Source organism: Balaenoptera physalus (assembly GCF_965194825.1).
Source record: "Balaenoptera physalus genome assembly, chromosome: 16".
Classification (NCBI taxonomy): Eukaryota; Metazoa; Chordata; class Mammalia; order Artiodactyla; family Balaenopteridae; genus Balaenoptera; species Balaenoptera physalus.
In genome coordinates, this window is record NC_138898.1 from 84,453,516 (window position 1) to 84,477,957 (window position 24,442).

The 24,442-nt window shown below is 60.7% G+C and overlaps 1 protein-coding gene across 2 annotated transcripts; it reads left to right on the forward strand.

Moving 5' to 3' along the window:
- Positions 1–348: 348 nt before the first annotated feature.
- RASA4B (RAS p21 protein activator 4B) lies at positions 349–23,553 on the forward strand. 2 transcript variants are annotated; one of them, XM_082431233.1, is made up of 21 exons: positions 349–549; positions 5,362–5,448; positions 6,850–6,963; positions 7,464–7,525; positions 8,978–9,107; positions 11,004–11,085; positions 11,662–11,793; positions 12,029–12,120; positions 13,435–13,552; positions 13,804–13,954; positions 14,271–14,335; positions 14,649–14,761; positions 15,010–15,202; positions 15,432–15,569; positions 16,160–16,304; positions 16,510–16,679; positions 18,340–18,477; positions 19,653–19,788; positions 21,643–21,763; positions 23,111–23,175; positions 23,300–23,553. In XM_082431233.1, exons 1-21 carry the CDS (start codon positions 485–487, stop codon positions 23,419–23,421), a joined length of 2,439 nt encoding a protein of 812 aa, XP_082287359.1. In that variant the 5' UTR covers positions 349–484; the 3' UTR covers positions 23,422–23,553. The 2 variants fall into 2 exon arrangements, with proteins under 2 accessions (XP_082287359.1, XP_082287360.1); XM_082431234.1 differs by having other exon boundaries at positions 5,362–5,418.
- Positions 23,554–24,442: the final 889 nt, after the last annotated feature.

Here is a 24,442-nt window from a genome sequence, read left to right on the forward strand (position 1 = left end):
GTCCCAGAGCACACTCGGGCTCACAGCCCTTGAGCGCCTGGGTACAGGCACTCGGACCACGCCCTCCGCCCACAAGGACCCGTGGCGCAAGTCACCGGGGGCCCTACGGCTCCACTAGTCTAGAGGGGCGCCCATCGCCCCTCAGCTCCAGCCTGCGCTCCCCAACCCCTCAGCGCAGACCCCTCCCCTAAACCGCCCCAGGTGCCCAATGAGCGCCGCGGCTCGGGCCTGCCCCGCCCACCCCCGGGGAGCCCCGGCTTCCGATTGGTCCGCCCGGGCGCTGTGTTTTTCCCCCCCCCCTCACATGGGGCGGGGGCGGGGTGAATGAAGTGGGAGCGATTCCTCCGCCCACGCGCTTACCTACCAGGCCCAGCGGGGCCCGCCCCCCCTGCGCCCAGTCCAGCGCCCGCCCGATTGCCGGCCGCTGCCCTGGACCCTGGCGTCCGGCTCCCCCCGGGCCAGGACCCCGCGTCGCGGACCCACGATGGCCAAGCGCAGCTCGCTGTTCATCCGCATCGTGGAGGGAAAGAACCTGCCCGCCAAGGATATGTGAGCACGGCCGGAGGAGGGAACCCCAACTTTCCGGGGAGGGGCGCTGCCCCTTATGCCTGCCTGACCTTTCTGGGGTCCACACGGCCCGCCCACAAATAGAGCAGTGGTGAGGGTGTGGCGAGTGTGGCTGCAGTGGGAGACTGGCAGGGAAATGGGGACAGTGAGATTTGCTGCGAGCACCGGACAGGGGGTGACAGGGAAGGGCCGGGGTCTGGGGAGGGGGCGGGGATCTGTAAGGGACCTTAGTGAATAGGGAGGGAGAGAACGGCGGCTCAAGAGGGGAAGGGACTTTGATAGGACAGGAGCTGGGCGTGGGGGAGACATCGAAAAGGAGTTGTCTCCATGCACTGCCGGGGGGGGGCGGTTCGGGGTGTGGCTGGAGGGTGTGGGGTGCCCCCCCTAGAAACGAGGGGTCTTCCTCAGTAGTTCTGGAACCCTTAGCACCTGGGAGTGTGCACGGGCTGTCCTGGGGCTTCCTGCTGTGCATTTGGGAAGGGAGGGGCTGGCCTGAAGAGTGGACCTTAGGTCCGGAGGCTGGGACCGGTGCAGGATGGGGGGGCTGGGTCGTAGCTGCTCTTGTACCCTCGGCTTTACCTGAGCCGTTGCCTTTAATCCTCACAACCACCCAGCAAGGTCGTTCTCACCATTCCGTTTTACAGATATGGAAACCGAGGCTCAGAGATGTGAAATGCTGGCTCCAAGTGGCGGAGCAAGGGCTTGAGTCTAGGGCTCCTAACAAGCACTGACACCTAGGACCTTCCCTGGGCCCTGGCCAGATCTGAGGAGGTTTCCGAAGCCCCGGTCCCACCCTCCTCAATAGGTGCCAGAGCTGAGCAGTCCGGTCCCATCACTGACTCCCTTGTATGAGCCTTAGGCAGCTCACTGTCCCCAAAGCCTCGGTTTCCCTGCTGTAAACTGGAGGTGGGAATCCCTCTCAGATAAGAGCGGTGGAGAGTACGAAGCTTGAGGGGCCTGGCTGCCTAGAGGAGGGGGCGGGGGCGGGGGAGCCCGGAGGCAGCATACGGTCCAAAGTCTGGCAGCCTCCCCACCCCCGGGCTCCTCAGGGCGCTCCCGGATGCAGAGAGGTGGTGGACTGGGGAGTGGGGTGCAGGAGGACGGGGCAAGGGCATCTCCCTCGCGCGCACAGTGGCCCCTGTGAGTTTCCCAGCACCCTCAGCGCCATGAGCAGTTCCAGTTCAAGGCCCCCTGGGCCTGATGAGGCCAGGTTCAGCCGTTGCCATGGCAATGGGTGAGGGAGGGTGCTGGGCGGGCTGTCTCAAGGTGGGTTTTGCTGCGTGCGGGGGAGTTGGGGCGGGAGCTGGGAATGTGGTCTCTGAGGTGGGAAGGCAGATGAGCTCTGAGAAGGGTCTCAGCCTCCAGGCCCAGCCTCTAAGCACCCCCCACGGGGGCACTGGTATCTAGGTCAGCTTGGCCTCCTGTGGCTGGTGGCGGCTGGGAGGAGCAGCCCCTCCAGCTGTTGCCTCCCTCCCCATCCCTGCAGCTCTGGCCCTAGTGCCTGACTCTAGGCTTTCACCAGCCTAGGGCGGTGAAACTGTGGACTCTGCCTACCTGGGAGCCATGGTGCCCGGTTCCCTGCCCAGCCCTGCCTCTGCACAGCTGAGGGACTCCACCAGGTGCCTCCATCCCCAGGGGAGGGGCCACCAAGTTCTGAGGGCTCTGGCTCCAGAATCTCTTTCCTTGCCCTGCCCTCCTGCCTCCTCACCTCCCCCTACCTCCTTTCCTCTGCCTTCCCCATAGAGGCTGGTGTGTGCAGCTCTGACCCGTCAACCATCTCTTAAATCCAGCTGTGAAACTCCGCCACCTCAGCCCCTCACATTTGGGCTACTGGCCTTCACAGCCCTGCTTTTGCCCATGTGTGAGTCTTCTGCCTTCAAGGACTCCCCTTCAGGGCTCACCGGAAAACTCCTATTCACCCTTTAGGACCTCTTCCAAACTTCTACTCCTCTTCAGGACTTTCCCTGGTGCCCTTGGGCAGGGTTCCTTGCCCCTGTTCCATGCCTTCCAGCACTTTGGGTCAGCTGGAGTTAGGACGAAGCCCTTGGTAGCAATTGCTCCTTCGTGGGCTGCCTGCACCACGTGACTCTGAGGTCAGGAACCATGACTCATTCGTCTTGGCATGCCAGGTCCCTTAAGGGACGCCTGGTCCACAGTAGGGGAGATTCAGATGTGTCCAGGACCCTCCCATTTAATCCTCTTATTAACCCTATAAGGTAGATATGCTCCGTTTGTAGATGGGGAAACCGAGGCTCAGGATGGGGAAGTCCTTTGCCAAGGCCACACAGCCAGTAGGGGGAGAAGTCAGGATTCGAACCCACTCTGCTGCTGACAGGCCAACCTAGCTGGACCCAGGTTGCAAGCTTGCCAGGGGGGCTCAGTGGGGACCGAGCCTCGCAAATGCCACGCAGAGCGTTTGGCTTAGGCATGGCGGGGGTTTGGAGGTCACAGGAGGCCCTCCCCAAGTGCTGGAGGCACAAGGGGTGGTGAGCCGGCCCCACTGGGCCTCATCAGTCCCAGCTTGTCTCCCGAGCAGCATCCCTTCCAGCTGGGACTTGCATGCTTCTGAGGATGGGGAGTTCACTTTCATCCATGGTGACCCATCTTGACTGAGACAGTTCTGAGGAAGGGCGTCATCACACAGTGACCACCGGCCTCCCGGCCACTTCCACTCATGGGTTTTGAGTCCCCTTAAGGGCACAGAGCACAGCTGTGTACCCCATCACCAACAGCTTCCAGAGCCCATCTGCTTCTGTCATGCTTCCTCCCATCCTTGGGGGCCTGGGTCAGCCATACAGGAGATGAGTCTCATGGTGACCAGTGGCCAACTGGCTCCCACGCCCAGTGGCCCTGGGGACGGGCCCGGGACTATTTCGGGGTTTACCCTGATCCTCCCCGTTCCACAGCCTGGAAACTGCCAAGGCCCTAAATATAGAGGCCCCACAAGGAGCCAGGCTGGGCCAGCAGCGGCTGTGAGTGGCTTGGAGAAAGAGAAGTGGGAGAGGGGACCAGCCCAAGGACCTCATCAGGGCAGAAGGCCCAAGTCCCAACAACTGGCCAGGGGCCATAGTTGGGCTCAGGTCCTTAAATCTGGCCTCAGCCCACTCTTGACCCTGCCCCCTTCCGCCCCTCTGATCCAGCCACCCAGCTCATGGCTGCCCTGCACGCTAGGTCTGTTCCTGCCCGCAGGCCTCTGCCCACCCCAGTGACCCCGCCTGCAACAGGAGCCCCAAACCTCACTGTTCAGTAGGGATTCATTCGTTGAGCTGAGCAGTGGGCAGTGCTGGGCTTACAGGGAAAAGCAAGAGATTCCTCGCCCCTGGGGCTGCCAGGAGGTCCCAGACCTGGAGGCAGAGGAGGCCTTGTGGTGGGGGGAAGCCATTGAGGTCTCAGCCCACCCTGACCTCTCCCTCCTTGCTCCAAGTTACACATGCAGCTCCTGGGCCAGGCCACCCAGCCCAGCTCCCGCGGTGCACAGGGCCCTGATTGCTTGAGGCCCGGAGTCCCCTGGCTTTGAGGCGGTGGGAAGCAAGCTGGGATGTTCCCAAGGGGCTCTCTGGAGGAAAGGGCTCTTGAATGATGGGGGAGAGGGTTACAGACGGAAGAAGGAGGAGTCCAGGGCAGTGCTAACATTTACTAAACACCTCCCACGGGCTGGGCCTCACATCATGCCAGGGACCCAGGGAACCTACCCTGTGAGCTGGCATTACAGGTCCCACTCTACGGTGAGGGGGGGACCAAGTCTTAGGAGACATTTCGCATCAGTGTCAGGAGAGCCTTTGGAGATGTTTGTCTCTAGTAGCTTCCTCTGCCGGAAGATCCCCTTTTGAGAAGGGAAGCTGGGCTTGGAATTCCCCAACCTCCAACATGCAAAAACACTTCCTTTTTATGGACACCAGGCCTGAAGGGCACTTCTGAAGACAGGCCGCCCCCACTTCTTGCCCAGTAGTGGCCCTGGGCCTGGCCAGGGCTGCCCTCAACCCCAGGAATCAATTCCCCACCAACAGAGACAGGAGGAACCAAGCGGTCCTGGGTTGCCTGGCCCATTCTTTCTTTTCCAGATGGCTGGGAGCTTGAGGCCGAGGGTTTTATTCGTTCGTTCATTCATTCATTCATTCATTCATCCAATAAACACTCACGGGACCCCGTCTTGTGCCAAGCCCTGTCAACACAGAAGTGGTCCCCACTCTCAGGTAGCTCATAGACAGGTAGGGGAGGCAGCTGGTGACAGTACATCACTAGCAGCGCTGGGATGGAGGGAAACGTGCCAGGGAGGGGGCTGGCGGTGGGATGGCAGGGGAGACCTTACTCCAGGCCTCTGGGACAGGAGAGGGCTCTTAGTGAAGGGGACTGAGGAGGGGTCTCGGGAGGAGTGGGAAGGCAGTCCAGGCGGGAGGAACGGGAGGAACCAAGTCTGAGAGGAGAGAGTGAGGGGCTGACTTGGTTGAGGGTAGGCTTTTGTGACTGCTGTTTCTGTCTTCCCTGATTGAGGCGGGGCAGGGGGGTGGGCTGTGGGAGGCGGCAGGAAGGAGAAGCACCCTTTCCCGAGCTGGAGGAGCAGCGGGCAGGGGAGCCTTGGTGCACGATCCTGCCTCTGCCTCACCAGCCCCCTCCCAGACCGAGGCTGGAGGTACACTTTCCTGCCTGAGGATTCTTTGGGTCTCAGCCCAGGACCTGGTGCCTCAGCCTTGACTGTCTTTTTCCTGGGGTCACTGGGAGCCCCTGGAGGAGGAAGGAGGGGTGCCCACGGCCGGCCGCCCCATCAGTCAGCCCCTCCCCGCCCCTCTCTTGCAGCACGGGCAGCAGCGACCCCTACTGCATCGTGAAGGTGGACAACGAGCCCATCATAAGGTACCGCCCTCGCCCCGCCCCCACCCGAGGGTGAGTGAGATGGGCTGCTCGCCATTCCCCCGGCCCGCTCCAGCTCACACATCTGGCGGGGTGTGTGTGTGTGTGTGTGTGTGTGTGTGTGTGTGTGTGTGTGTGTGTGTGTGTGTGTGTGTGAAATTTGCGTGGAGATTTGCGTGGCGAGGGCTTGGAGCATCTGATTCCCTGGAGCCCATCGGGCCCTAACAGCCTGCTAGGAGGTAAGAAAGACCCACACGTCTTGCTAATTACTGACCTTAACGCCCATGGAGTGGTTATCTAGACTGGGCTGGGTGCTCAGCCAAGGGCCTCTCACCGGCTCTGTTGCTCTTTACAACCTTTACAACCCGCAGAAGGGACAGATGATGACTAGTAACAACCGCTGTCACTTAGGGGATGTGGTCTCCGCCAGGCCCTGTGAGGAACCTTTTCCAGCCCGTTTAATACTTCCAGTGAGCTCCGTACGATAGCGTCACATCCCGTTTACAGAAGAAGTAACTTGCCCAGAAGGGCCACTTCCCCCGGGCATCCCTTTCTCCATGGGCTCCATGATTCTGGGCAGGGTCTTTGCTGTTTGGTCCCCTCTCTCACCCAGGCCTTTGCCTCCAAGTTCATGGCCAAAGCCGCTCAGCTCTTCTGCCCATCTGGGTGTGCACTGCTGATGGATAGCCAAGGCTGCCAGACTCACAGTTCTTCTCACTGCAAACGCCTCTTTCCAGATTCTCTCCTGAGCATGGACACCATGAGGGGGGAGAGATGCATGCTCTGATTGTCTCAATGACAGACAGGGAAACCAAGGCCCCAGAGTTCAAGTGACCTGTCCAAGAACTGGTTGGGGTGAAGGAGATCCCTGGAGCCTTCATCTGGGTCCTTGGGGAGTTTCAGCTTCCCCACACCCACATACCCTGCTGAGCCCTATGTGTTGAAGGTTCTGTCCTGGGGAGTTCGGCCAGAACTGGGTGAGGCTTTGCCCATACAGGACCTCTGTGGGTCAGGACCCAGACCTTGGCTCTCAGGGCCCCCAGGAGGACTCTCTGTCTCCAGAGTCAACTTGGCCATCCCCCTGCCTCTACCCTCAGTGAGTCTGTTCAGCATCAGGAGCCAGGGGGAGGCTTTGGTCCTGGCTCTGCCACTGTCCTGCTGTGTGACCTGAGGCCAGCTACTGCCAACTCTGGTCTCAGTTTCCCCAAATGGAAAATGGCCTGATAGATGCAGCCTGTGCCCCACCCAGGGCAGAGAGGAAGGTCAGGAGGGAATGATTGGTGATGGACGGTGGGTCCGGGACCTAGCAGAGCAGTTTTTCCCGGGAATGGAGGCAGATGTGGGGAAAGGTGGGCTCAAGCCACACAGCCCCGCCTTGTCCCAGCCCGGGGCCTGCGGGCGGCCCAGGCAAGTGCCGAGGGTCCCCTCTTGCAGGACAGCCACTGTGTGGAAGACCCTGTGCCCCTTCTGGGGCGAGGAGTATCAGGTGCACCTGCCGCCCACCTTCCACTCGGTGGCCTTCTACGTCATGGACGAGGATGCCCTCAGGTGGGTGGAACCCCAGTCCTCAGCTGGGGCCCAGACCCCGCCACCTGTCCCTCTCTGGCCCATTTCACTGCTGGGACTGCTGGTCACGGCATCCTCTTTCCAGCCTGGAGGGAGGGGGAGCCCGGGGGGATCCGGAAGGTGCAGGGTTTGGATGTGCGGTGTCTGTGTATGTGTGTGTGGATTCATTGTGCTCCCACCACATCACGCGTGTGCACATGCACTGGGCGTGTGCACGTGCACGGGGATGCAAGCTAGGAAACAGGCCCCCGGAGGGAAGAGCTTGGCATGTTTGTGGGCATGCGTGTCAGTCCACGTGCGGAAACATATCCCACGCCCATGAGAGGGCCTACAGAAGGGTCATGGGTCCGGCTCCGTGGGCTCCTATAAGTGACTGGAGTGTTAGTCTCCCTGCTCCCGCCAGGGGCCCTGAACTGCGCGGGAGGGGGTCCTGGGCTCCGCACCGAGCCCCGCCCAGCTCTGGCTCCCTCTCCACCCTCCAGCCGGGACGACGTCATCGGGAAGGTCTGCCTTACCAGGGACACCCTGGCTACTCACCCTAAGGGTAAGATCCCGGGAGGGAGCCCACTCCTGCTTCTCCTCCCCTGGCCTCCCTCCCCTGTCCCCCCACTGGTCTGCCCAGTCCCCGGCCCATCCTCCACTCTGAGACCCTTCTTCCGGGCTCCTTCAGGCCCCCATGCTCAGGAAAAGCCATTTCTACCCTCCCCAGAAGGGCCTGTGGCCCTCTCTAACTCCTGCACTCCGGCCTCTGTGCCCCATTCTGTCCCCGCCCTCAGTTGGGACCACATCCCCCCAGGGCAAAGAGAGGCTGCTAGTGGTGGGATCTGAGGCCTCTGGAGGCAGAGGAAGGGGCCTCTTTATGCTGCATGGCCAAGGTGTGGGAACCCCTCCTCCCAATCTGGCTGGCTCTGTACCCCATGGGGTCCCCTCAGCCTGAGTCCTAGTGTCCTAAGCCTGAGGGGTCGGCCTGGAGCGGGGCTAGGCTGGAGAGCGCCTTGGAGGATTCTGGGGATGCGGACATTGTTTGGAGGGGTCAGCCCTGCCCCAGCCTAACCGTGTGACCTGGTGCTGCCTCCCCTGGACTGAGTCCCCATCTGCCAATGCAGGTTCAGACCAGGAGCTCTGAGATGCTTCCGGCTCTGCTGGCCGGAGCCCCTGTGACTCTCAAGGGGCCTCCCCGGCACACACCTGCTCCCGTCTGTGAGGCTGGGGCAGGCCTGGGGGCGGGGGCGTCTGCTGACTCACGGAGCCTCTTGGCCCCTGCCAGGCCTGAGGCCTGTCCTGCCTGTGGCCCCAGCCAGCCCCTTGGGGGCCAGTGGCCCTAATGATGCCATTCCCTCGTCGCACCCCCATCTGGGCTTAGGCCCTCCTCCCAGCACCCCTGGGCGAGAGCCACTCTCCCCCCGTTTTAAGATGAGGAAACTGAGGCAGAGAGGCCGGTCCCAGTATGGGTCAGGGTCAGGGCCACCAAATGCAGCATGGCACAATAGTGAGGACTTGGACTTTGACCCAGGCTCTTTTTTTTTTTAATTTTATTTATTTATTTTTGGCTGTGTTGGGTCTTCGTTTCTGTGCGAGGGCTTCCTCTAGTTGTGGCAAGTGGGGGCCACTCTTCATCACGGTGCGCGGGCCTCTCACTATCGCGGCCTATCTTGTTGCGGAGCACAGGCTCCAGACGCGCAGGCTCAGTAGTTGTGGCTCACGGGCCCAGTTGCTCCACGGCATGTGGGATCTTCCCAGACCGGGGCTCGAACCCATGTCCCCTGCATTGGCAGGCAGATTCTCAACCACTGCGCCACCAGGGAAGCCCGACCCAGGCTCTTTTAACCACTGTTGTTCAGCTTCTGAACCTCAGTTTCCCCACCTGTCACTGGGGACAGCAGCCCCTGCCTCGCGGGAGCTTGAGAGGCTTCCGAGGGGACTGTGTAGGGGCCCGTGGTGCCTGGCGGGGCTGAGAGAGAAGGGCCAGGGCCCTGGCTGAGCCGCGGCCCCTCAGGTTTCAGTGGATGGGCCCATCTGACGGAGGTCGACCCTGATGAGGAGGTGCAGGGTGAGATCCACCTGCGGCTGGAAGTGGTGCCGGGGACCCGGGCCTGCCGGCTGCGCTGCTCTGTGCTGGAGGCCAGGTGAGCCCCGGGAGACTGGGCAGTGGGCCCCACGAAACTAGAGAAACCCACTGTGCATGCTGGGCCTCCTCTCCCCCGACTCCACCTCCTCACCCCATGCCTCCTCCCTGGAAAGCGGGCTGTTGGGCACACGGGGCCGGCTTCTCTGACCTGAAGACGTTTCCCAGATGACCCCGCTCAGGAGGCTGTGTCTCTTAGGGGAAGGCATGATGTTCTAATGCTGGAAATTCAGGCGTCCTAGAGCAGTGGGGGTGATGGGCGACAGGGGACCCTGAACCCTGATCATACCGCCCCAGTGCCAAGACTGGGCTTCCCCTGGCTTTAACTTCAATATGAACTTGGCCCGACTCGTGAGGTGGGCGGGAGTCCTTGGTGGGGTGGGGGGGTGGAAGGAGTGGCTGAAAACCTCCAGATGGGAGGGGCGGGGTTCTCTCCAGGAGCGACAGTGACTTGGGTGGGAAGATGGGCCTGTCACCTGTGACAGGGAACCCCCCACCCCTACCAGGGTATTTTTAGCTGCAGGCTCCACTCCCATCTGGGTCCGAGTGTGAGTCACACACGCTCCATGAGAAGCACCTTCCTGTCTGGCTCCAACCCCCCTCCTCCGGCTCCTTGCCTGCCTCTGGGGTGGGAGCAGGCGGGGGGCCCCAGCCTCCTCCTGCCGTCCCTTGAAGGAACACACCAGCGGGCCGGCACCTGTGGAGGAGCCGCGGGGTAGCTGGCCACTCTGGGAGGAAGACCTCCCTCCTGAACATGAGGCCTATGGCTCCCCCGGCTTCATTGTCTGTCCTGGGGCCGGGATGTGGAAGAGGCACGGCCAGCTGGAAAAGGGCTGGCCTTGGGCAGAATCACAGTCACGTCCCTCACGCTCTGTCATCCTCGCGGGCCATCCACGCCTCTGCTCACCCACTTCCTCCTTCCTCAGCCTCTCCCTGGCCGGGCTCTCTGTAACCCGCATGCTTACACGCTCACGCACACTCGCACACACGCACACACGTGCACACACGCTGCCCAGACTGTCGGGGACACGACGGCTGGGCCAGCCTGGCCTCCTCTTAGCAAGTGCCTGGGTGGGAGTGGGGGGCAGTGGTCGGTCAGCCCTCTGTCTGGCGTGTGAGGGGACTCATCCCCCAGGCTCCTTGGCTCCAACCCCTGTAAGGAGCTGCCTTTGTGGCAGAAACAGACAGGACATTTCCTCCTGGGCAGATTCTCAAGGCCAAACTCTGGAATTTTATTAGACAGTTCTGAGGAGGAAAGAAAAGCAGTCACGAGAGGCATAAAATGGAAAAGACGGAAAGGAGCAGAAAATAATATTTCCAGGGAAGGGAACGGGGCTGGGCTTTGTGGTTCTTCCAGAGGGTTCTAAGCTGGGGGCACCGCGGCCAGCCTTGGGCTTCATAAAGGACCGTCTGTGGAGAGAGGGCAGGATGGTGGTCAGGGCCGCTCACCAAGGCCTCCCTCAAGTAGGGGGGATATTGAGGGGACAGGCCTTCTAGAAGCCCATCATCTCAATTCAAGGGATTATCTTCTCCATTTTACTGATGCGGAAACCGAGGCTCAGGGAGGTGGCCGTTGCCCTGGAAACTGGGAGGGGGAGGGGGGCGCCCCGGGCCCGGGCTGTCCCACGGCTGAGCTTGCCTTGCCTGCCCCGCCCACCAGAGGAGGTGCAGCGGCCGACCTGCAGCGGCCGAGTCAGAAGGAGCCTTGGAGGACGCCCCCGCCCCAGGGGTCCATGGCGTGACCACGGTGGGAATGGCTGGAAAGCTGACAGCCACCCAGCTTGCCAGGCCCAGGATGACCCCAGGCCTTTACAGCCCGGCGTGGGGTTACCCCACAGTGGTGGGATGTTAGCCCAGGGGACACTTGATGACAAGTGGATGCTCTCCTCCCTCACAGGGACCTAGCCCCCAAGGACCGGAATGGTGCATCTGACCCCTTTGTCCGAGTGCGCTACAACGGCCGGACACAGGAGACCTCGGTGAGGAGGCTGGGGGACCGGGAGGGGGCAGGGGGGTCACCTGGGAGGTCAGGTTGGGCCTGCAATCTTACAGAGGAGGCTCAGAAAAGTGGGGCCACCTCTCCGAGAGTGCACAGTGGGTCCAAGCCCTTTTGGTGCCAGCTCCTGTGGCCTCAGCCGCCTTTCACTCCTGGCCCAGATGGGCCGAGACAGCCCACCTGGGGTTAATCTGCAAAGTCCAACAGCTGCCCACGCGACTTTTCTCACCTCTGGGGAACAGCCAGGGTGGTGAGCTCAGTCCCGGCGGGGAGGGCGTCGAGACCTGGGTTCTCAGTGCAACCTGCTACCACTTTGCTGTGTGGCCTTGGACAAGTGCCTTACCCACTCTGGGCCTCAATTTCCCCACTTGAGAACCAAGTAGGGGTTTGGACAGGAAGTTTTTACCTCTGCTATTTCGGGGCCTCTGCCCGGACCGAGGAGAGGAAGCTGCATCAGGGCCCCTGCGGGGAAGGTGCAGTGTGGGGGGTGTCTGTCCTTGGCTGGGCCTGGGGAGCCCCACGGCGTCAGCCCCGCCCCCGCTGACCCCTTTCTGAGCAGATCGTGAAGAAGTCACGCTACCCACGCTGGAACGAGACGTTTGAATTCGAGCTGGAGGAGGGGGCGGCGGAGGCGCTGTGCGTGGAGGCCTGGGACTGGGACCTTGTCAGCCGCAATGACTTCCTGGGCAAGGTGAGCATCCGCCCGGCCTCCATCCCGTCCGGCCTCCATCCCGCCCGGCCATCCCGTCCGGCCATCCCGTCCGGCCATCCCCAGGAGGCCCGGGACTCCCCAGAGCCAGCCGCTGCTGCTCAGGGACCCTCGGAAGGTACCCCCTCTTAAAAGAACAGTAGCTGGCAAGGAAGAGACCTGAGGATCCCAGCCCCAGGATGCCCCCCGACCCATAATGCCTCTGCCCCACCCCCAGGTGGTGTTCAATGTCCAGAGACTCCGGGCGGCCCAGCAGGAGGAGGGCTGGTTCCAGCTGCAGCCCGACCAGTCCAAGAGTCAGCGGGAAGAGTGAGTGCCTGTGGCTCGGTGGCAGGGTTGGCAGGGCTGGCTCTGGGCCCCGGGAGGCAGAGCGTTGGCGCCAGCAGGGAGACAGGTGTGCTGGTCAGGGGTGGGTGATGCCGCCCCAGGTTTCTTGTGGCCCTCGCCCACCAGGCCAGCATCCTTCTCCATCTGGCCAGATCCCGCCTCGTCCCCCTTCTCACAGTCCTGGACTCAGCCCTGTCCTCAGAGCTCCAAGGCAATACACGTCTCCTGCGTTCTGTCTTCTGGCAGATTCTAGAACAAGCCTTCAGATACTTTCCCTTTAAGGGTTTCTCTGCAGACCTCAGACCAGTGTTCAAGTCCCCAGAGCTCTGAGTCAGTTTCCCTGAGCCAGAGCTCCTCCCAACTTTCCAGGAATAGGATTGCCAGATAAAATACAGGATATTCAGTAAAACTGAATTTCAGATAAACCTTGAATAATTTTTTAGTGTATGTCCATCCAATATCTGAGACAAACTTACATTAAAAATACTCAATTTATCTGAGTGTCTTGTATTTTTATTTTGGTAAATCTGGCAGCCCTATCAAGGAAGCCCTCTGGCCTCTTTGCCCACTACTTAGCCCGGAAGTGGAGGACCAGCAGTGTCCCCCACCTCGGATGCTTCAGCTCTGTCTCTCCACAGGAGGCCCCAGACCACCCCCCCCCATCCCCACCCTCAACAGGGCAGAGGCTGGGCGCACGCCTGTGTCCAGCTCCAAGGCATTTCCACAGAACCAGCCACGGTGGACTTGATGGCTTCTAGAAGCCATGTGTCACTTAGCCGTGCTGTGCTGCGGGCAGCGGGGGGCTGTAGAGACTGTCAAGTCTCGGTCATCGGCCTCCCCTAGAAGGGTCAGAGCAAGGGAGCTTGGAAGTTAGGTCTAATGGGGCAAGGTGCTTACCCTGTTTGAGCCTCAGTTTCCCCTGGCAGGTTGTTTTGAAGCTTGGGGATTTGATTGGCTTCCAGTGTAAAATATATACATGCGGGAGCTATTCTCTGGGAGTTGACAGGCTCAAGGCTGGGGAGTCCACATGGGTGAAGCCTGGAGTCCACAGGAGTGTAGAGGTGGCGGGGAGCCAGGCCTTGAAGACGGATGGAGTTCCCCTGAGGACGGAGGCAGGAAAAGCTTTCCAAACAGAGAGAACAGCCCAGGCAAAAAATGGGAGGAGAGGCAGTGCAGGGAACCAAGGTGGAGGGCACGTGCGGAGAGACTGCAGGGAAAACGGAGGCAGTGGGGAAGGGGGCACGGCCCCGGGCAGCCTGGGTCCCTGGTGGAGAGGTCACAGGCTGCCCGTTCCAGGGGCAACCTGGGCTCCTTGCAGCTGGAGGTGCGGCTGCGGGACGAGATGGTGCTGCCCTCCGGCTGCTACCAGCCCCTGGTGCAGCTGCTCTGCCGTGAGGTGAAGCTGGGCACCCAGGTGAGGGGGCCCCTGGGGGAAGGTGGGAGGGTCCAGGGACAGTCGGTGTGTCCTCCCTGTCCTTCTAAACCCACTCTGAAGGGCAGAGATCTGAGTTGTCAGGATGGTAAAGAACCAGCCAGTGCCCAGGGCCCCTCCGTCCCTTGGGAAAGTGCCCCCCCTTCCCCATGGTCCTCTGCGGTCCTCAGAGTGAAAGGTTTGGCTTCCCCTGTGCGTCCTGCAGCCCCACCTCTCCTTGCTGCCTCCCGCAGAGCCCAGGGCAGCTGATCCTACTCATCGAGGAGACGACAAGCACGGAATGCCGCCAGGACGTGGCCACCACCCTGCTCAAGCTCTTCCTTGGGCAGGGACTGGCCAAAGACTTCCTGGACCTGCTCTTTCAGCTGGAGCTGGGTCGCACCAGTGAGGCCTGGGAGGGAATGGCCCGTCTGAGGGCATGGTGGGGGACAAGAGCCCAGGACTCCAGGGATGCTGGGAGGAGAGAAATCTCAAAGTCCTCCTGTAGGAGGCTGATGGGTCCGATTAAGGAGGGAGAAGGGTCAGATTAGGAGGCAAAGGAAAGAGCAAAAGGCAGAGGTGGGGTGCTGGGTTGGGAGGTGGCCAGGAGGCTCTTTACTGAGCATCCAGCACAGAGCCCCCAGCCCCAAGGTCCTCCATCCTCCTCCCCAAAGCCTTGTCCCTGTGCCAACCCCCTACCCATGGGAACCTCTGCTTGTAGGTGAGGCCAACACCCTGTTTCGGAGCAATTCTCTGGCCTCCAAGTCCATGGAGTCTTTTCTGAAGGTGAGTTTGCATAGTATATTGTCTTTGTTTTATAGATGAGGAGACAGGTTCAGAGAGGCTAAAAGACAGAGTTGAAACTTAAACTTGACTCTTCTGTCTCCCGTCCAGGGCTCTTTAAGGATAAGACTTTCATTCACTCATTCATTCATTCATTCATTCATGTAGCTGCAGTTTGTTGAGCCGCCTTCCCCTGTGTGCCTGGCTCTCTCCTGGGTGGATAGATGCCCGAGGTGGCTGGGAGGCCAGCTGCGAGGAAGATGGCGGGCAGCTGGAGGTGGGAGTCGGGACCAATGCGGCTCGCGGTGGCCCCCAGGTGGCTGGAATGCGGTATCTGCACGGCGTCCTGGGCCCCATCATTGACAGGGTGTTTGAGGAGAAGAAGTACGTGGAGCTGGACCCCAGCAAGGTGGAGGTCAAGGATGTAGGGTGAGGCCAGGGGTGATCCCTGAAGGCGCGGTGGGGGGGCCGGGGGTCAGGCCCTTTCTTCAAAGTGTGTGTTTAGAGCTCTTTCTGCCTGGTCTACCTTTCGTCTGCACTGCCCACCTGGGCGTGGTCTCTGTGTCCGTGTCTTGGCTGATGTCTTTCTACGCCTGTGTCTCCGGGTGCCCCTGTCCGAGTCATGAGTGCAAGCGCTGACCTCGACCTTTCTGCGGGTCTGCCCCGGGCTCACTCAGGTGCTCCGGGCTGCACCGCCCGCAGACCGAAGCTGAGGTGCTGGAGCAGAGCGCGCAGACGCTGCGCGCCCACTTGGGGGCGCTGTTGAGCTCGCTCAGTCGTTCGGTTCGCGCATGCCCCGCCGTGGTCCGCGCCACCTTCCGCCAGCTCTTCCGGCGCGTGCGCGAGCGCTTCTCCAGCGCCCAGGACGAGGTTCGCCCTGTGCCGGTGGGGCTGGGCGGAGGGGAGAAAGTTGGGGGGAAAAGAAGTGGTGGAGCCCCAAGATGTGGTAGGAAGGGCCTGATGGTTAGAAGCCGAGGGCGGGGCCGGGGCCGGGGGTGGGAAGGTGATGCGGAGAGGTGGGGACAGCGCCAAAGGGAAAGGGGCTGTCAGAGCCCAGGCCTAGGGGAGTCCAGCCCCCAACTCTCGCGCACCCCTCCAGAACGTGCCCTTCATCGCCGTCACCAGCTTCCTGTGCCTGCGCTTCATCTCTCCTGCCATCATGGCGCCCAAGCTCTTCCACCTGCGGGAGCGGCACGCAGACGCCCGCACCAGCCGCACCCTGCTCCTGCTGGCCAAGGTCCGGGACTTTGGACACTGGCGGGAGGTGCCCAGCTGGCTGCTGAACAGGGGTCCTTGCCTGGACTGCCGTGTGTTCCCCACTGGCTCCAGGAAAGCCTTGTGGCAGGCCCGCGGTACCCTCATGTGGCGCTGCACTTCACAGTTACAGAGCTTTCTCATGGTCACCCAGTCTCATGGATAAGGGAACAGGTCCACAGCAGGAGGTCGCCCAAGGCCTCACAGCCTGTCAGGGGTGAATTGGAGTCTTCTAAGCCCCAGATCTACTCACTCCCAGGCTGCACTTATCTGTTTGGCACCAGGTTGGGGCCAGGGTACCCAGTGGAGCGGAATCTGTTGTTAAATCTTCAGAGGAAGGTCACTAGGTTGGGCCCAAGTAGTCTCAACTGTAAGTCCCCGAAAGGTCTCAAGCTGTGATCCATTCACCCCTGACCCCCAGTGGGGATAGAGTAGGCCCGTGAGCAGAGCCTGTGCCATCTCAACCTCCATTTCTACAGTGGGAGTAGTACAGACTGGGTGGGGGTGGGGGGAGCGGCAGTGGCCCGGCCTCTGACCCAGCAGAGCCTGGCCTTTCTTGCTGTCAACCCCCAGGCGGTCCAGAACGTGGGCAACATGGACACACCAGCTTCCAGGGCTAAGGAGGCTTGGATGGAACCGCTGCAGCCCACGGTGCGTCAGGGCGTGGCCCAGCTGAAGGACTTCATCACCAAGTTGGTAGACATCCAGGAGAAAGAGGGTGAGCGCTTCCCGGTGCGGCCCCGCCCTCACCCGCCGATCACGTTTGCCCCGCCCCCGTCCCATGGCCTCGCCGCCTTCAGTGCCTCTCGCAGCTCCACCCACAGCCTGCTGTTGAAGTTTGCTCCGCCCCCGGCCCCGCCCTCGGTCCGCCCCTCCTTCCCCTCCAGGGGGCTCACTTGTCGCCTTCCCTCCCTGGCCTACAGAGCTGGACCTGCAGCGGGCCCTGAGCTTGCAGGCGCCGCCAGTGAAGGAGGGGCCACTCTTCATACACAGGACCAAGGGCAAGGGCCCCCTCATGTCCTCCTCCTTTAAGAAGCTCCACTTCTCCCTCACCACGGAGGCCCTCAGCTTTGCCAAGACACCCAGCTCCAAGGTGGGTAAGGAAGGATGAGGGCAAGTAGGGCTCTGAGGGGTTATAACACCCTCAAGGCACCTATCGCTTCCTCGGAGCCCATCCCAGGGTCCACCGGGGTCAGAGAAGAAAGCCAGGCAGATGCAGGCTCCTGGTGTCAGCCACAAGGTCACTTAAGACCCATGAGAAAGAAGGTCCTCTGTTCAGGGGGTCCTGGTGTGGGCAGCGGCTGCAGTGTCTAGCCCTGGCTTCTAGGTCAGGTGCATGAGGAAGGTGGGGCACTGGGAGCTCAGGGAAGCAGAGAGGGGCTGAGAGGCGTCCTGGGTTCCTGCCCTGTGCACCTAGAGGAAGTGTGTCAACTTCTCTGAGCCTTGGTGTCTTGGCCTGTAAATTGGAGATAATGGTCCCTACTTACCAAGTTGTTGAGAATTAGATGAGATGAGCTCTCTAAGGGTTCAGAGCCTGGCACAGAGCAGGATCTAGACCAATGGTATTACTGAAGACACTACGTCCCCTGGGCTGGCCTCTCCTGAGCACTTTTCTCCCAAAAAGCACTGAGCACATACTTCCTGGATGGACCTGTTGACCCCCTAGCAGGGCCAACCTAACCCCCAGTCAGCCAGGATCTGGGGGATGGTCTCCAGGAATGCCCAACCAGCCCTGTGCAGTTTGGGGTGGGAGCAGAGGGAGTGAAGGAGCTCAGGTGACCCCTCAGCCCAGGCCTCCCACTTTCCAGCTTCTTTCACTCTGGGCAGCTGCCCGGCCCTCGGGTTCCCTGGGCAAAGCCTGCCTACCCACCCTCCTCTGGGCCCCTTTCCGCTCCTTGGCACGGAGCTGTGCCATCCTCTGGGCACCCCCGTGTATCCCCCCGTGCAGCACCGCCCGCACCACTGCCTCCTTTCTGCCTCTTCTCCAGCGGACACCCCAGTGCACGCAGCACATCCTCCTCTGGGCTGTCCCTTCTGTTCTTTGGGAAGCCCCACCCAGAGACGGCTCAGACACGGGTCCTCAGGGCTCCCCTCCAGGTTTCCCCACTCCTCCCAAGAGTTGGCACTGCCCCTCTCTGCTTGTCCCTGAGGCCAGCAGGGGTGGTGAGCTTGGATGCCTGAGGGCCGTGGGGACTGGTCATTCGGATGATGAAGGGCCCTGGTGAGTTCCAGAAGCAAGGAGAACAGCGTCTGGGCGCTGGCAGCGTAGATTCAGCTTTAGCAGGTTGGGAGTTCCTCAGGGTCATAGATGTTTTAGGTCCAGAGCTTCTGCCTGTCCCATTTGTATCTCATCAAATTCGATGATGGCAGGAGTGGGGCAGGGTCCAGGAGGTGGGATGTGACTTTTAGGGCCTGGGAGAACAAAGGTGAGTTGGGAAAATAACTGCAAAGGCACAGGGCCTGGTCCACAGCAGGCAGTGCTTTCCAGCCCCAGAAAGCTGGGTTTCCTGGCACTTTGCTAAAGCTGAGACCTCCCAGGACTGCTGGGAGCCCACAGAGGCCAGGCACATCTGTCTGCGCTCTGTCCCGGCTGAGGGCACTCTCAGAGTAGGCTCCTGGGAGGGTAGGCACGCTGGATCCCCCACGCCAACCCCTGATGCTGCAGAAGGGGAGACTGAGGCCCAGAGATGGGAAGTGGAGTGACCCTGGCTAGGACCCTGAGCCTCCTTTCCCCTGTTCCCCCTCTCCCCCAGAAAAGCACCCTCATCAAGCTTGCCCACATCCGGGCAGCAGAGAAGGTGGAGGAGAAGAGCTTCGGCAGCTCCCACGTCATGCAGGTCATCTACACGGACGACACGGGCAGGTCCCAGACCGCCTACCTGCAGTGCAAGGTGTGGGCCGTGCCGAGGGGCCACCTGCAAATCGGGGTACTGTGGGAGAATGCCTGGGTGGGCTGGAATGAGGATCGAGTGAGCCTCCCACCCCCTTGTCGGCCGCATCAGGCACAGCAGGGGTGTGAAATCTGATGTGAGTGTGGCGTGTGTGTCTCCTGGGGTCTGGGTGCCTGGGAGGCCATGCCCATGTCTCTGCGTGGCCCTGCCTCGGCACCCACACGTAGGTCTGGGTGTGGTCTGGTGCGTGGACTGGTGTGTCCCCATGTCTTGAAGCTTCACATTGTGCATGTTTTTGGAAAGTGTATTTCCAAGTATCTGAGTTGCTGCTTGTGTGTTTCTGTGTGTGTGTGTGTATCCACACATAACAATCACACTTATGCGAGTGTGTGGCTCTGGGTGCACACTCTCAAGTCCCTTTCTCCTCTGTTCATGTATTAATCCATTCATTCACTCATTCATTCATTCATTCATTCATTCATCTAAAAAATATTTATTGAGCACCTTCTGGGTTCCAGGCACTATTATAAGTGGTGGGGTTACAGCGGCAGACAAAACAGCGTCCTTGCCCTCGTGGAGCTTCCATCCCAGGGGAGAAGATGGACCCATAAATAAATATTTAAAATGTCAAACGGGAACCAGTGGAGACTGAGACAGGGAGGGGACAAAGTGAGGGTGCAGCAGGAGCGATGCTCAGGGAGGGCCTCTGATAGGCAGCATTTGAGCAGGGACATTGAGCAAGGAGGAAGGTGAAGTGGGAGGGGGCGTGCTTTGTTCCCCGCAGTGACTGTCCTGGGCACAGGGGTGAGAGGTCACAGACCCATCCCACGGGCCCCACCTCTAAGGACTCCCTGTTGGGTCAGAGTCTAGAGCCACAGGGAAAAACTGGTGACAGCAGAGCCACCACATATAGTTGGCAAGTTGTGGACTGCCCAAGGGCATGGCCGAGGGGGCCAGTGGTGGCTGAAATCCAGCCCACGGTCTGCTCACCAAGCCACGTGCCGGGTGCGGGCTGCATCCGTCTGGAGAAAGGGCAGCCTTTCCTAATTCACCCAAAGCTGCCGAGCGGGCTAGCAGGGACTGTGTAGTTCTGAGAGATAGGGCAGCTTCAAGGATGGAGAGCTTCCCGGAGGAGGTGACCTCTCATCAGTGCCCGCCCCCCATGCCCCCTGTAGTGTGTGAACGAGCTGAACCAGTGGCTGTCTGCACTGCGGAAGGTCAGCATCAACAACACCGGCCTGCTAGGCTCCTACCACCCTGGAGTCTTCCGTGGGGACAAGTGGAGCTGCTGCCACCAGAGGGACAAGACAGGTGGGATGGAGACCAGGGCCTCATGGCACTGCATCTGTCCCCGACAGGTCCCTGGAGCCCCTCCTCGCTGACCTGGCGGGGAGCCACCTGGGCACCTGTGGGCACTCACCTGAGGCCAACCAGGCCCCGCAGTTGCTCTGGACAGAAAGGGTCCCGTGACCAGGTGGTTTGGGAAATGCCACTTGATGTATGTGATGCATGTGGGTACCTCAGAGGCCCTGGAGGAGGCCTGAAAATGAGTTAGAATCCCATATCTGACACCATTTAGCCAGCCCAGCACTTCCCAAATTCCTTTGCCAGGGATCACTTTTCTGGCCCAGTGAATGAGTTTCTTGCAGAACCAGTGTTCGAAGGAGCACACTTTAGGAATTCTTTGCTAATGAGGGCTGAAGACAGCCCCCTAATTTGCATATTTCCACACTGGCAGCCTGATACTGGAGCTGTGAGTTGGGGGCACCCTGGGCCTTGGGTACTGGAGGGATGACAGAGAGAAGCTTCTCCTAGAACTTTCAGTGATGATGGAAATGGTGTGTATCTGTACAGTCCAATACTGTGCATGTGCCAGCCCTGAACATGTGGTTATTGAACACTTGTGATGTAGCTAGTGCAGCCGAGGAACTGAGTTTTGAATTTATTTTAATTTCAATTAATTTTAATATGAATGGTCTCAAGTGGCTAGTGGCTACCCTCTTGGACAGTAAAGTTCTAGAATGCTCAAGATCTTCCTTCCTTATCACTACCTGCTTTAGAAAAAAAAATTTTTTTTTAAATAAATTTATTTATTTTTGGCTGCGTCGGGTGTTCGTTGCTACACGCAGGTGTTTTCTAGTTGCGGCGAGCTCTTCGTTGCGTTGCTCGGGCTTCTCACTGCGGTGGCTTCTCTTGTTGTGGAGCACGGGCTCTAGGTGCACGGGCTTCAGTAGTTGTGGCACACGAGCTCAGTAGTTGTGGCTCGCGGGCTCTAGAACGCAGGCTCAGTAGTTGTGATGCACGGGCTTCGTTGCCCCACGGCATGTGGGATCTTCCCGGACCAGGGCTCGAACCCGTGTCCCCTGCATTGGCAGGCAGATTCTTAACCACTGCGCCACCAGGGAAGTCCCCTTTGCTCTACAAAATTCTTGCTCCCCAGTCACAGAGGAGACTCAGCACTTGGAGCCCCTGGCCTGCAGGCCAGGCCGACCCTCGAGCCCGGTGGGGTCCAGGCCCTCGGAAGCTGGCCCACCTGCTGTAGCCCAGCCCTGGCTCTGAGGTTGAGCAGTGGCAGCTTGTTACGAGGGCGTCCCTGGCTGGTTGGCCTGACCTGCAGCCTCTGGCCGTAACCTTGTGACAGTAACCCTTGTCATTGGTACAGTGGGGCTCCCCAGGGCGCTACGAGGCAGGGCTGGGCAGCCGTATTTTGTGGAGCAGGAAACCGAGACTTAGCAAATGCAGGTGTCTCTGCCAAGGTTGTAAAGCAGCACGTGGCAGGGCCGGCTTATTCCAAGGCACAAAACCCCGGCTCCCCTCACCATGATCTTACAGTTCCAGGCTGCTCCCTGCTTCCTTCCAGGCAGGAATCTTCCAGAAAGTGGTCCAGCTCCCTAAGTTGTATCCTGCACAACTCCCACGTCCTGCAGTCATGGCTCAGGAGCTGAACCCGAGAGAGATGAGAGGCTGCCCCCTGGAAGTGTGGGGAGCCACAGGCAGGCCCTGGGCCAGACTTCCCGGCTGTGCCCCCAGCCCAGCTCCGCCCTGGGGGCCCCTGAGTGCATCCCTTGCCCTCTCTAGGCCTCGGTTTCCTCATCTGCCTTCCAGGAAGTTGGACATAAGCGCTCACAGTGCCTGCCTGTAACTCTGTCCTCTCTCTGCCCCCAGATCTGGGTTGCGACAAGACGCGGTCCCGGGTGACCCTGCAGGAGTGGAATGACCCTCTCGACCATGACCTGGAGGCTCAGCTCATCTACCGGCACCTGCTGGGTGTGGAGGCCACACTGCGGTGAGGAGGCCTGTGCAGGGGCAGCGAGTCCCACGCAGCAGGGCCTGGGCAGCCCCAGGGGATATGCCAGGCGGGGGCTGGAGCCGGGATTCGGGCTCAGGGCCCCTCCGCAGTGGCTGGTCTCTTCCCTCGTAATCAGGCTCTGCACCTTCGTGCCTATGGCAGCCACACCTGGGAGGGCACCTGGATCTCTGCAGCACGAGGCTGGCTCATTTTAGGATGAAGGTCCCAAGGGCTGTGGAAGCCCAGGGTCGGGCTGTAGCTGCTCCGTGCCCCCCGGCTGACCCGGCCCCCTCATCTGCCCAGCCCTCCCTTGGTGCCCTCAGAGCACCAGGATTGCCCTCAGCCAACCCGCTTAATTCAGTGGTTCTCAGCCCTGGCTCCAGCTTAGAAAACACAGAACGCTTTTTAAAAACAGGATGCCTGGGCCCTACCCCACTGACTCAGAACCTCTGGTGGGGGCGGTTCAGCATGGGGATATGTTAAAGCAATCCATCGCTCCCTAAGAGCACTGCTTCCCTGAGTCTGTTCGCATGGGGGCAGCTTTCTCTCCCACACCCCTGCCCCCAGGGCCTGGAGGGGTGCCGGGCATCCTCCTCGCTGCCTCACCAGCTCTTCTAGGGTTCATCTCCTGTGGCTACTGTAGCACGTTACCATACGCTTGGTGGCTTAAACGACACAGGTTTATCCTCCTACAGTAAAAGTGGAATAAGCACATGAGCAGAGGGGTAAGGGATCAGAGCGACCCCCTATGGCCTAGAAGGCAACTGAGGAGGAGGAGTTTGATCTGTTTTATCCAAAATAGATCAGGGAGATGGTCAAAGGGCTGAGCCAGTAGAATTCCTAAATAAGGAGCTTCAAGCACAGGGTCCGCAAGGCTGCTCACCGCCCCTCCGTGTAAGCGCACAGAGGATTGTATCTGAGCGACCCGGGGACCTTTGGTGAACCCTGGGTAGGAGCCGTGGTTAAAATGTCCCTGTCTCCTGTTCCCATAAGAATGAAACTCACTCCATGGCCAGGTAACACTAGGGGATTTTCAGGCCCCGCTTGAATCTCTCCCCAAGGGCCCTCTGAAACAGAAGTGACCCGGTTCACGCTTGGTTTCCAAAGTGCCTTCCGTTGATCCACCTTTGCCAAGCTGGAGGATGAGGGGGGACCAGAGGAGGAGGCTGGACGGGGGGAAGCGGGAGGTGACCAGGGGCCGAGACCTGGGTCCACATTTCTTCCTGTACATTGAAACAGCCCCCTGCCCGCAGGCGCCCGCTCCAGCTCAGGAGGCCCACCCTGGGTCACCCAGCCTTCTGGGCGAGTGCACCAGGAGCCCTCACATCCTGTCCTCCCCCACAGGGAGAAGCACCGACAGCTGAGTGCGGACCCGGAGGCAGGCCCTGTGCTCCCGGGCCCCGGAGGAGGTAGGTGCTTCCCACCTGAGCCCCCTTTCAGGGATGGTGGGTGGGGCCTCCCTCCCAGGGGCCTCCGGCCTTCCAGACAGGCACGACCCTGCCTGCTCTGCCCTCGTCCCGCATCTGCCTCCAGCCCCCGAGGACCCACTGGCCCAGCTGCTCCAGGTACTGCAGGACCTCCGAGAGGCCCATAGGTCCAGCCCAGCTGGCTCCCCACCCTTGGAGCCCAGCCACGTCCTGGAGCTGCAGACGTGAGGCCGCCCCACACTCCGTGCTGAGCCCTGCCAGGTGCTGGGAGACCCCCGTGCACTCTCAGCTTTTCACCTCAGTCCCTCTCGTTGGGGTGCAGGGCCTGGGTCTCTCCTGGGCTGAGTGAGCTGGGGGAGCCAGGGGCCCAGGGTCCCAGGGAGTCCGGAAATCCAGGGCTGATATGGCTTTGGCCTGTCGTCACCCACCTGACATCTCCAGGGGACTTCGGGGGCTCCTGCTCCTCTGTGAGGCCTGGCTGCTCCCCGCCAGCCCCACAGCCATCGCTGCCACTAGCCCAGACTCCCCAGGGTCCCTCCTCTCCTGCCCAGGGAAGACCCAGCCAGAAACCACCCCTAGGGTGGTCCACACCCAGATGGACTGATGCTTCTTGGACCCAGAGAGGCAGGAGGGAACACGGGGCTCAGGAGACCAGGCCTGGACCTCAGCACCCCCTTTGCTCCCGACCACCACCCCACCTGCTCCCCTCGTGGCCACAGCTGTGCTCCCCGGGAGAGCATCGTGGTGCTCTGTTGCCGACAATAAACCTGCTGTGACTGTGGAGGCTCTGGGATCTCGTGATGGGGGTCAGCTGCTGGTGGGGGTGGCCAAGCACCGGGCCGCCAGCACAGTCTCTGTGCATCCCCACTGCCCCTTCTCTGTTTCCCCCTGTCCTGGGGACTTCCTTTCTCCTCCCACCTGCTGTCCCTGCCACACCCCTGGGTCCCACTCATCCATCTCCCACAGGCTACAGAGCCTGATGTGTCTCACCAGCTGGCCCCTCCTGGCAGCCCCCAAAGAGGCCCTTCCTCCAAGTGTCCTGAAGACTGCAAGTGGGGGCAGGTTCAGAACCTCAAACCACATGGCCTGGCCCTGGCAGTGGCCCTTATGCCAACCCCCTCGTCCCAAGCAAGGCTTCCTCCGGTCATCACCTCCCTGCTCTCTTCCCAATCCATCCCTAGCTACACAGTAACTTTCAACATAATTAACAAAACAGGGAAGGGACAGGGTCTTCCAGCACATTCTTAAA

Excerpts from the sequence above, each read along its gene's own strand:
- RASA4B (XM_082431233.1), top strand. The coding sequence starts at position 485 with ATGGCCAAGCGCAGCTCGCTGTTCATCCGCATCGTGGAGGGAAAGAAC. Across the intron at positions 7,526-8,977 it reads CCTGGCTACTCACCCTAAGG|GTTTCAGTGGATGGGCCCAT; the intron begins GTAAGATCCCGG and ends GCGGCCCCTCAG. Across the intron at positions 14,336-14,648 it reads CCATGGAGTCTTTTCTGAAG|GTGGCTGGAATGCGGTATCT; the intron begins GTGAGTTTGCAT and ends GGTGGCCCCCAG.